Below are 10,401 nucleotides of genomic sequence, written 5' to 3'. Positions count from 1 at the left end.
TTTGCATATTCTCTGTGCCATGTTCATGTGTGTCATGCAGTTTTTGCCCAGATATACATTTTTTTGTGGATCTTAACTCAAACTGAAACTCAAACACACACAGACACATCAAAGCAATATTCCAATTTTAATGCAGGTATAAACAATGGACCACGGTCTCCGCACTGGACTAGTCGCACAAGGGTGAGCCTTGGGTACTGTACAGACTAGTAGGATCTAGTACTACTTGCAGAGCTCTGCACAACTGATGACGTCACATGCGGTCACGAATGGTTGCCGAATGGAATGCCGAGCGACTAGCTGTTCTTATCCATATCCTACGACTTGTGCCTCCCAGGGCGCCAGCCGATTATATTTCTAGTATATTCAAATTCGGAGATGTTATCATAAACAGCATGTAGATTGATCTTTTTGTCTTCGCCTGCTTTCTGTCAGCAGTGCGTCACTGTAACATCGGCGTGGTCGCTCGTAAACACTAGTCTAGTCTGTGCTGAAGACTGGGTGTGAAACAGATATAACATTTGACGTCTGTCAGTTTATTTACATTACAGTTCCAATCAGCAATATGTATATTTTGTTAATTCAATTCAATATGAGAGATAACATCTTGACATGGAGGAAACGTTTTCTGGTTTGAAAAAATTGTTCATTCACTTAAAATGGCAGTTTTCAGTCGTTATGTCAACGAATGAGTGGCTGAGAATATGGGACTTGAAAAGCTTCTCACCTGTCCCAGGTCTCACCTGTCTGTGTCATCAGCCACACATCCACCCCGAGCATACCTGGCAGTCTCGGCCTGAGCCTCAGCTCAACAAGGTTTTTATCTAACAAGGTGGCTTCTGGCGAACAATGTATTATTTTGTACCTGAACGTTATCTTCGGAGAACATAAATTTATATATTTTTGCAGTCCGTGAATAGATTTGAAACGACTGGAACGCCGCCCTCCCCTCGTTCTGTTGGAAGTATTTATGTTGAGGAGTTCTGTCGGCACCCCAGTTTCAGATATATGGCTATTTACAAAGATATATCGTCTTGAACACAGCCTGGCCCGACCGTGCACAGGTACAATGTGTTATCTAGCTTAAGTCCCAAAGTAGAAAAATTCCACGGTGTATCCAATGAGGTTAAACTCCTCGGTGAATCCAAGGAACAAGTAAAGTCTAGTTTACATAACGACTGTCATTCTAAGCGAATTTAACGCCTACAGACGCCATACCTTCGCCATATAATCTTACTTACAATTGGGGGGGGGGGTGAATTTAGTCACGGATATGACACGGACTTGATTTTGTTTATTACGAATAATTTACGATTATGTTGTACTATGTAAATACTGTATTGTATTATTTGTATGTTTACCCATGGCCTCTATAAAAAGCAGTGTTAGTCACTGATGGGAGCTTACCCTGATAAAAGAACACAGAAATGAATTATAAGGTATAACCTACAAAATAACTATAAAAAAATATTGTTTTGAAAAAAAACGCCCTCTTTTAAATGGGGTCATGTGGGGCCATGCGGAACTGCAGCCGACTCACCGAGGTAGTCAGCTGTAAATGTCACGCGTATATGACACACAGAATGGGCAAATATCATGATCTTTAATTTACAAACGATCTGAAAGTCGACTATCATATAACAAATTTTATGCAACGCTGTCTTTCACGTTACATTGATTACAGGCGCTTCCAGATTTTGGCCGCACTACATTTTGATTTTGACCCCCTACGTCGGGCAGTTACTCCTCTGGCAAGTTATCTAGTAAATTTATTTAACCAGTGACCTGTGGATAGCCTGGTACAGGCTAGGGGAGGTGGGAAAACGATGTGTAACATTAGATCTGCGGGCGGATCCCACACTAGCTTTCACCAGGCACAGATACCAGCTTTGTCATTCAGAGTTCTACTACATTAGCACATTGTTGGGAGGAGCCAGTGGGTTCATCATTTCGGTCCCACAATAGATTTGCACTGCTTGGCTTTTATGAATCTAAATAACAGTCTACCTGCACTTCCAGTATACGTGCCGGAGAAAAATACAGAGCATCTCAGGAAATGGCGTCATTGGAGGACAAACCGATGGTTTTGACGTCTCATGTTGACGAGCTGAACGCCTACCCGCAGATATTCGTACCCGTGATCAAAAAGTACTTCCGAATTGTTTGGTGGGCAGATTTTGAAAATGACCAGGAGCGATATGCCAATGAAATACAAGGGATATTGGTGAACGGTGGGGTGAGTATGTTAAACAAATCATTTTCCGTCTTACTTAGGCCAGAGCAAGTAAAGTTTATGGATGACATCAGCGCGCTTTAATATTACTTTTCGCCTGATTTCAGAAAAGAAACAAGAATTTTTTTCCTCTTTGGGGATGGTCAGATAGACTAAAATAGGCAAACATGTTGTGTTGAAGCCTAATAATTATACTTGTAGAATTGACACTATAGGGAGGTACATGTAGCCATGACTATAGATGCAGAAGTGAAACTTGTCGGATAGTTGTAAAAGTGCCACCAATATGGAAGCCATGAATGTAGCTGCCAGCTTGGCAAGTGATATCAGTGCACCACACTAGTATCACTCTTACTACACTAGTTCACTTCTTTAATACAAGAATAAGTGCCTTGTTAGTTGTGACGACACATTTTGTCACTTCAAATCTTGTTATGACATTTATGGTGTCTATTCTGAAAATTTAGCCATCTTGTTTTTTTACCCATCTTGTTTTTTGCACTCTGCATAGGATGTCATCCAGAGGATTAACTTGCTGTGGCCTTATGATACATTATGGGCCCGCGTAGCACAGTGGTATTGTGTTCGCCTCGTGACCGAGAGGTCGCGGGATCGAATCCGCCTGCCGTGCTGCCGATCTTGTGCCCTTGGGAAAGGCACTTTACACGACTTTCTTCACTTTACTCAAGTGAAAATGAGTCGTCCCTCAGATAGGACGTTAAATGGAGGTCCCGTGTCTGGGGAGAGCCATACCCCTGCACGTTACAGAACCCGCCACATGTGCGATGGTGCGGTGTGAGTGGTTCAACCATTGCGATTTAGCCCCGCCTATTGTAAGCTCCTCGCAATTCAGCCCCTGGCTGCAAAGAGTGAGTAGTCGGCCCACCCGATAACAATAACAATAACAATTTAACATGTTGGCTATATTTGTGTAATCTCTACCAGACTACATAATTAAGTTGCTGAAAAATAAGTGAAATTGGCCAAATAGAGTGATATACGAGAGGAGTCAGTTGGCCATAGAAGTACTCGTTGAAAAGTTGCAAAATGAACTTCTATGGCGGGCTGACTTTTCTGGGATATCATTCAGGCTATTTGGTAAGAATATAGCACTGTTTGTATTTCTTATAGATTTTCCAAAGAGACATAAGCACAAACAGCAAATCACCAAGCAAGAAATTATAACCTATCATCCACACTAATACCAACAGCAATGATAGAAGAATAGATATTTCAAATATGATAATAATGATAAGAATGAAAAATAAGAAAGCTGTCAATTTGTGCATACAAGAACAGAAACTGTTTTAAAAACAGAAAATAATAATGATTACAAAAAACATCATTGCTGTTAAGGCAAATAAGTGTTTTGTAAGAGGTATCCAAGTCATTGCACACTTACTTTCCATTTCAAGATTTGGGTGTGGCCTTGGTGCTGAAAAACCCTTCATATGAGATCATACTGCTCAGGTGGGGATATGACATGGTATTTACATTATTCTATCATAGTTCTGTCTATTACCCATGTGTTTGGTAATCTCCAGGCAGATCTTTTTTGGCAAAGACAGTATCCAAAGGACTAAACAGAAACCAATTGGGCGGACAAATACTACTTGGCAATCAGTACAATTGAATGTACATAGCCTTTCTTGTTACTGCCTGCCTGCTGATCTTGGGGACAGATCGATACTGTTTAGGATTTGGATACTGTCTTTGCCCCCTCTTGATCTGACTGGAGATTCTGTCTGTAGACGGTAGTAAGGAAATAACAGTGTCTGTTTGACTTGCAGCTGCCTAAGATAACATCAGAACTCCTGGACACCTTACCTAATCTGAAGATAGTCAGCACACTGGGTGTGGGGACTGATCATCTGGACTTACAGGTACCAGACACTCAATGAATAACCCCTGCATTACAAAAATGTATGTTTTGCTGATCATTGAAGAGACCTGTTTGTTGAAAGTTAGGTTCTTGTCCATGTAGAAACCTAGTCCCTTAGCACAGGCAACAGATGGGACGATCGGCCTCCAAGAGTGATCATAATCATCATAGGTGGAATAGGAGCAGATTTGCTGAAACAGATCTGGAAAAAAGCTTTAAATCTTGTTTTAGTTATAAGTCCAACAATTACACTAATCTACAATCATTTATAAATACCTATAGAGATGACATTGATTATTGATAAGTTTGTCCTGTACATTCAGTCTATAATCTTAACTTGAAGTTCATCTGTGTTGGTAGAAGTCATAAGTGTAATATCCAACACGAAAATTGGACTCACAGAGCCGGTGGGCGCCATATACATAGACTTCCTGCAACGCATGATCCACTGCTTACTTAGTCACGTGTTCTATCTGCATAACGTGATGTCACGACAGCAGTGGATTGTTCATTCCTTGACAAAGACTGGTGCTGTTCAGTCGAAAATTTGGGTGAGTCCAATTTTTGTGTTGGATATTACAGTTTAACTAGTCCAATAGTCTATAATCTTCTTCATATAAAACATAAATCCTTTTTTTTTGTACATTGAATCAACTTAATTCAAGCAGCATCCAGGCTATTTTTTGTGTGCTTCAGCTTGACAGTCATGATGTCCATGTGATTGAAGCCTTCCTGATGACATAACATTTCCTCTATAGTACCTGGTTTAACTTCACTGTAGCCTAGGGTCTGCCTGTAAAGAACAACTCTAACATGCAGTGTATATGGGTCAACAACATTGTGTGGCGCTCTGAATACATTGTTCATACAGTGTATGTGAGTAAGTTAGCTGGTTTCAAGATCAAAGCAGTTTGAGGCGGGAAAATATGTAGTATACAAGTATCTTAAGTTGACATTGATAAAATTGTGCTAATTGCTATATATATAATCTATATGAGCCACTTCTAATTAATTTCAACATCCACAGTTTTATCTTACTGTTGTCTGTGGAGTAAAGAACGAAGGTATCAAAAACTTCTCCACATGCAGACTCCCAGAACAGACAATCTGATATGCCGACCAGAAATTGCTTTGATCTTAAAACCGGCGGATTAACTTGAAATAACTGGTAAATACCTAGAACTTGCTGCATCTTTAATTCATAAATGCATATAACAGTGTATCCAGAACACCATACACTACATATTAGAGTCGTATGAGGTTGTTTGAGGTGTTTAGGAAAGCTGTTCATTGTAGACACTCCATCTGATGCTATTCTAAACCATTGAATTAAATATACATTGGAAAATAGTTTCTATATGTACTTAGAATATTGTTATTGATTGTTATATTGACCATGTCAAATTCCATTCGTATTTGTTGTCTTGCTCTCTGTCACTTACAATCTAGCCCTTTGTAATACCCACAGGCTAGTTGAGCAGCCATGCTGAACGTGCGAGAATGCTGAACAGCCAAACAAATGAATAGATAAAGTGACTGTTTCTTTTATGTTTGATATTGTTTTTCCATTCTAGTTGCTGAAGTCCAGAGGTATAAAAGTGTCCAGTGTGCCTGATGTGAGCAGTGACTGTGTGGCAGACTGGGGCATGACACTTCTGGTTGCCGCTGCCAGGAAGCTACCCGAGGGTCTGTATCTGTATCTATATAGCCGGTATAACCGCCCTTCGGCGTAACGCACCAGCTTCGCAGGCATGCGGTGTGGCAGCTGCTGGTTATACATGTATTACACTGAACGACCCGTCACACTGACTCACACCTAGCTTTTGCACATCTATTTGCAAGCATTTTAAAATTATCCAGAGAAGATGCCCCTACTGTACTTGGTGATAACAAATTCCACTCTACGATAGTTCTGGGAAAATACGCATTTTTGAACACATCGATCCTAGGTTGGCTAATTAGCTCTGGTACTTGAAGGCATGACTGTTTCTTGTTTTTTTTTTAGCTGGTTTTAGATACTTATCAGTCGGTACGTCCACCAGTTTATTGGTCATTTTGTACATCATGCAAAGTCTGGACATTTTCCTTCTGTCTTCAAGACTTTAGTGACGTCCATTGCAGTTCTGCTTTCATGGGTCTGGATCTAAGCCTGAGTCATTGCTAATGTCTGTAGGGTAACATTGAGTGTATTGATGAGTGGATCGGTCATTAACATGATATTTCACATTCAAGAAATTCAATATGATTGATGACCTTTCAATTGGTCTCAGACAAAAGTGCTGCATAACAGTCCTCAGGGCATTTTTGGTAGTGTAGGAATAGAATCTGATGTGAACTAATCATTTTCATGGAATTTTTACAAACCATGCCAAAGGGTTTTTAGTTTTACAGTGTTTATTTGCAAAGTTGACAGGGCTGTCCATTCAATGAACTGTAGGTTGAAGTTGCCTGATAATAGCCTGCTATCCAAACCTTTGTTCTGTCAAGTAAATAGATATTTGGCAGCTATACCGGTAGCTTAAAGGTTTTATAGTTACCACTACCCCTACCCACCCCATCGATTACGGAAAACTGCAGTTTGAAACATCTGCTGACCCTTTCATATCCAGTTGCTTGAGTAATTAATACTTGGCATATCTTATATTACCTGGATGTCTAACCATCATCAATGTCTCCACTTTTTAGCCATGAAGTCAGCTACTGACACAGCAACTCCATTCAACTACAACATCCTGGGCAAGAAGATCACAGGTTCTACTCTGGGGATTGTTGGGCTGGGAAGGATAGGCTATCGGATTGCTGAGAGAGCACTTGGGTTCAAGATGAGGGTCCTGTACAACGACATCACAAGGTGTGCTGTTCTTGCAGTCCACTGTCAAAGTCATGGATGTTGTACACAAGGATTGCCTAGTTCAATTCAATTAGACAGTTCTCTGGATTGCTGCTCGTATTTTCTCCCAAATTGAAACAAATATGGTGATTCTCTTGTCCGTCCGTCGGCATCGACGATGACCAGTACCAGTACCCCCAATTTGGATTAATGTCTCAGTTTGGTACAACATTAGTTTCTAAAATACAATAAAATACCTGAAAATGGCAACTTAACCTCCACCTTGCTGCCTAAACTAACAATAACAGGTTAATGACCTGCCCGTTCCTCTGTGTACATTTTGTATATGGTGTCATATTATATCATGCCTGTTCCTTTGCTATAACCACTGAATAAATACACCTTTTTGTTCATCCTTGTTGATTATTTCATAACGGAATATTTCATTTGTCAAATGAATTTAAACCGTGTATGTAATTATTTTTACTGTATTTCAGTCTCAAGGCTTTCTGTTTTCATGTTGACCATTTGCTTAAAATTTCTTATCCTAAATAGTCAGAGAACCAAGAAAAGAATAAGTGTGGATTCATCAAGCTAATGCCTACAAATGATTTATTGATTAAAGCAACCTAAAGTTTGTATTTTGTAGACGACCAGAGAAAGAGGCAGCCTTGAGTCTGGAGTACTACAGCTCTCTGGACAAACTTCTCCCAAACTCTGACTTCATCATCACAGTGGTCCCGCTCACTCCACAGACACACGGCATGATGGGAAGGGAACAATTCAAACTCATGAAGAAATCTGCTATCTTTATCAACATTGCACGTGGTGAGTTGACATTAACTTGTTTGATGAAGGGAGAAGAACTTAAAAATCTATTTACACCGCAACAAGTAAATTTTATAGATGGCATCTTTTGCAGCAGACTAAAAAATAGAGACAGGGCCAAAAAAACAAGATGGGTAAAAAACAAGATAGCTGTAACATTTTCAAAATACATGCCTTGAACACTAACAAGAATACTGTTATCACTTAACAAGTTGGCAACTACACTCATGGTTTTCATGGTGCCTTCTATTGATGCCACTTTTGCAACTATCCAACTAGTTTCACAACAGTTACTACTCTTACTACAGCCATGGCTACCTATATCTAGTGTCACTTCTACAACACATAGTAATAGGTTTCAACACATTTGCTCATTTTGATATTTTGTTGTCAGTTGACCATCTCTTGTTTTTTTTTCTTGAAATTAGGGAAAATTAATGATGTAATCCATAAAATTAACTTGCTGTGGCCTTAGTAAGCAATATTAGGAAGCATGAGCGTATGACTTCTATTCGCTTAGAAAAAAGACAACAGACCCAATTGTGCTTGGTATGGTCATGTTGATTCAAATGTATGGATGACATCCGTACACACATCACTTTTTGTCGGTTACAAAAAAGGTTTTCACTTACACAGTAAATTGTACAAAGCACCTGCAAAATGAGGAAGTATACTGCCATATATTGCAAGATTGAGAATAACTGATATACTACATGTATTAAATGTCATAGAATGCAGTCAGAATTTCAAAGTCAAAGGAGAAGATGTGAAAGAACATTAGGCAAAGGAATCTATTGTTCTGTATACCACACTCTGCATGCTTAGTCATTTCTTCAACTTTCCTGGCCACTTTTCATAATTTCATAATGAAGGCAAACGTTTTTGGCAAACATTTTTTTAAATTCATTCCATGCTCACATCAGTCCTCAGAGGATGTCAATTGATTCAACATGGCGGTAAGGAGATGGTATTTTAAGACTTGGAAAGACTTCTGAGAGACAAGTTTGTGTGGACTAGATGTCTGATGAACCTCCTTATCTCCCAGCTCCAGTGGTACAACAGGATGAGCTGGTGGAGGCTCTGCAGAGCAGGACTATCCAAGCTGCAGTGTTGGATGTGACGTCCCCTGAACCCCTCCCCCCTCATCATCCTCTCCTTCACATGCCCAACGTCATCATCACCCCCCACATGGGTGCCAACAGTCTGGAGTCCCGCAGGGGGGTGGTGGAGGCTGGGTGTGAGAGCTGCACTGCAGCCATTCAGGGGAAAGCCATCCCCAGGGAGGTGGTCCTGTAGTAGACGGGGTGGGGTGGGGGTGCTGGAGCATACCCACTTCATCAATGTCATGAGAAATTCATATTGTTGTTTGAAGAATTAGAACTTTGCAATTGTGCTACTCTTGTGTGAAAGCTAACTCTTGATTCTGAGTTTTTTAGTTTGAATCGACTTTGAGACATTGGAAAACAAATGATCCAATCTTTTCTGTTATGTGTGGGGTTTTGTGATGTTAGGAGGAGAACTGTTATCTTTTGGTCAGTGAAAGAGGAGAAACTTGTGCGGAATTTAGTGGCCTTTTCAACAGCTATTTCCTTCTGTGATTGTACAATGAAAAATAAAATAAATAAAAAATAAAATGTGTTGTTTTAACAATACTGTAATCTAAACTCCAATTAGAGTTGGACCCTTGAAAACTGACACAGACAAGAACCCTGATGTACATTACATACTCATCTGAAAACCATGATCCATATCTATTACAGATTATTGTAGATTAAATCTGTATTTCTGTGGGCAATCTCCAGCAGAAAACTAAATCTCACCATTTAAATTTTGGTAGATTTTTTGGGACTTTCCTTAATTTTGCTCAAGGTGCAAGTATAACAGCATGCATCTGGTCTTTTTGAACAGATGTTGAGACAGAGACAAGATCAACATGCATGTTTTCATGTGGTACTGCTTAATATTCTAAACATTGTTTATCAAATTTTGCTTCAAGTACACAAATGACGTAACCCTACCATCACACAAGACATTGCCATAATGTTTAATAGGTGACAGTAGGGGTGGGTACTGGTACAGAGGATTATATCTGGGTCTGGACCTGAACCTGGACCTAAGGTGAAGACTTGTGAATGGGCGATACTCAAAACAATGGGGGTCCAATTTGGTACAAAGGATTGTGCTTGGTCCTACCTTTGTGTATCCAACACTAACTGCTTCTGTTTTATACCAACGTTAAATGGTAAAAATGACTTTCAACTCTCTTCTACTTTGCTCGCGTTATTTTCTTGGGCTGGTAAGCCCCCAAACACATGTCCTGTCGGCATAAAATAATCTGTCCACTTTTTTTCCTGACCAGTCCAACAACAACAACAAAAAGTTTTATACCAGCACATCGTACAGATACCCACCCCTAGGTGACAGATCTTGTCTTCCAAGGTTAGAAACAATAGGCCCTGCAGCACCTCTTGCTCTCAAAGTCCTGTAGGCAATGAAGTTTCCAGACTTCTAATTATAGTACAATGGTAAACGTTCTTCCAACACAAAGGTATACACGGGTCAACTTTTCAACCACCACTGTCACCTTCTTCATGATATTTTACCAAGCACTTCAGAACATGAACTCAA

The 10,401-nt window shown here is 39.9% G+C and overlaps 1 protein-coding gene across 5 annotated transcripts; it reads left to right on the top strand.

The window, feature by feature from the left end:
- The first annotated feature begins 660 nt into the window (after positions 1-660).
- Positions 661-9,423, top strand: LOC118406319 (glyoxylate/hydroxypyruvate reductase B-like). 5 transcript variants are annotated; one of them, XM_035806246.1, is made up of 7 exons: positions 661-832; positions 2,020-2,236; positions 4,024-4,116; positions 5,690-5,801; positions 6,801-6,966; positions 7,595-7,773; positions 8,819-9,423. In XM_035806246.1, the coding sequence occupies exons 2-7, from the start codon at positions 2,057-2,059 to the stop codon at positions 9,067-9,069; spliced, it is 981 nt and encodes a 326-aa protein (XP_035662139.1). In that variant the 5' UTR covers positions 661-832; positions 2,020-2,056; the 3' UTR covers positions 9,070-9,423. The 5 variants fall into 5 exon arrangements, with proteins under 5 accessions (XP_035662139.1, XP_035662140.1, XP_035662138.1 ...); XM_035806247.1 differs by having other exon boundaries at positions 665-816; XM_035806245.1 differs by having other exon boundaries at positions 690-736.
- Positions 9,424-10,401: the final 978 nt, after the last annotated feature.

Source organism: Branchiostoma floridae, chromosome 19, assembly GCF_000003815.2.
Source record: "Branchiostoma floridae strain S238N-H82 chromosome 19, Bfl_VNyyK, whole genome shotgun sequence".
In the NCBI taxonomy this organism is placed as follows: Eukaryota; Metazoa; Chordata; class Leptocardii; order Amphioxiformes; family Branchiostomatidae; genus Branchiostoma; species Branchiostoma floridae.
This window is presented reverse-complemented; position numbering and strand designations above follow the sequence as displayed.

Excerpts from the sequence above, each read along its gene's own strand:
- LOC118406319 (XM_035806245.1), top strand. The coding sequence starts at position 705 with ATGGGACTTGAAAAGCTTCTCACCTGTCCCAG. Across the intron at positions 6,967-7,594 it reads CTGTACAACGACATCACAAG|ACGACCAGAGAAAGAGGCAG; the intron begins GTGTGCTGTTCT and ends TGTATTTTGTAG. Across the intron at positions 7,774-8,818 it reads CTTTATCAACATTGCACGTG|CTCCAGTGGTACAACAGGAT; the intron begins GTGAGTTGACAT and ends CTTATCTCCCAG.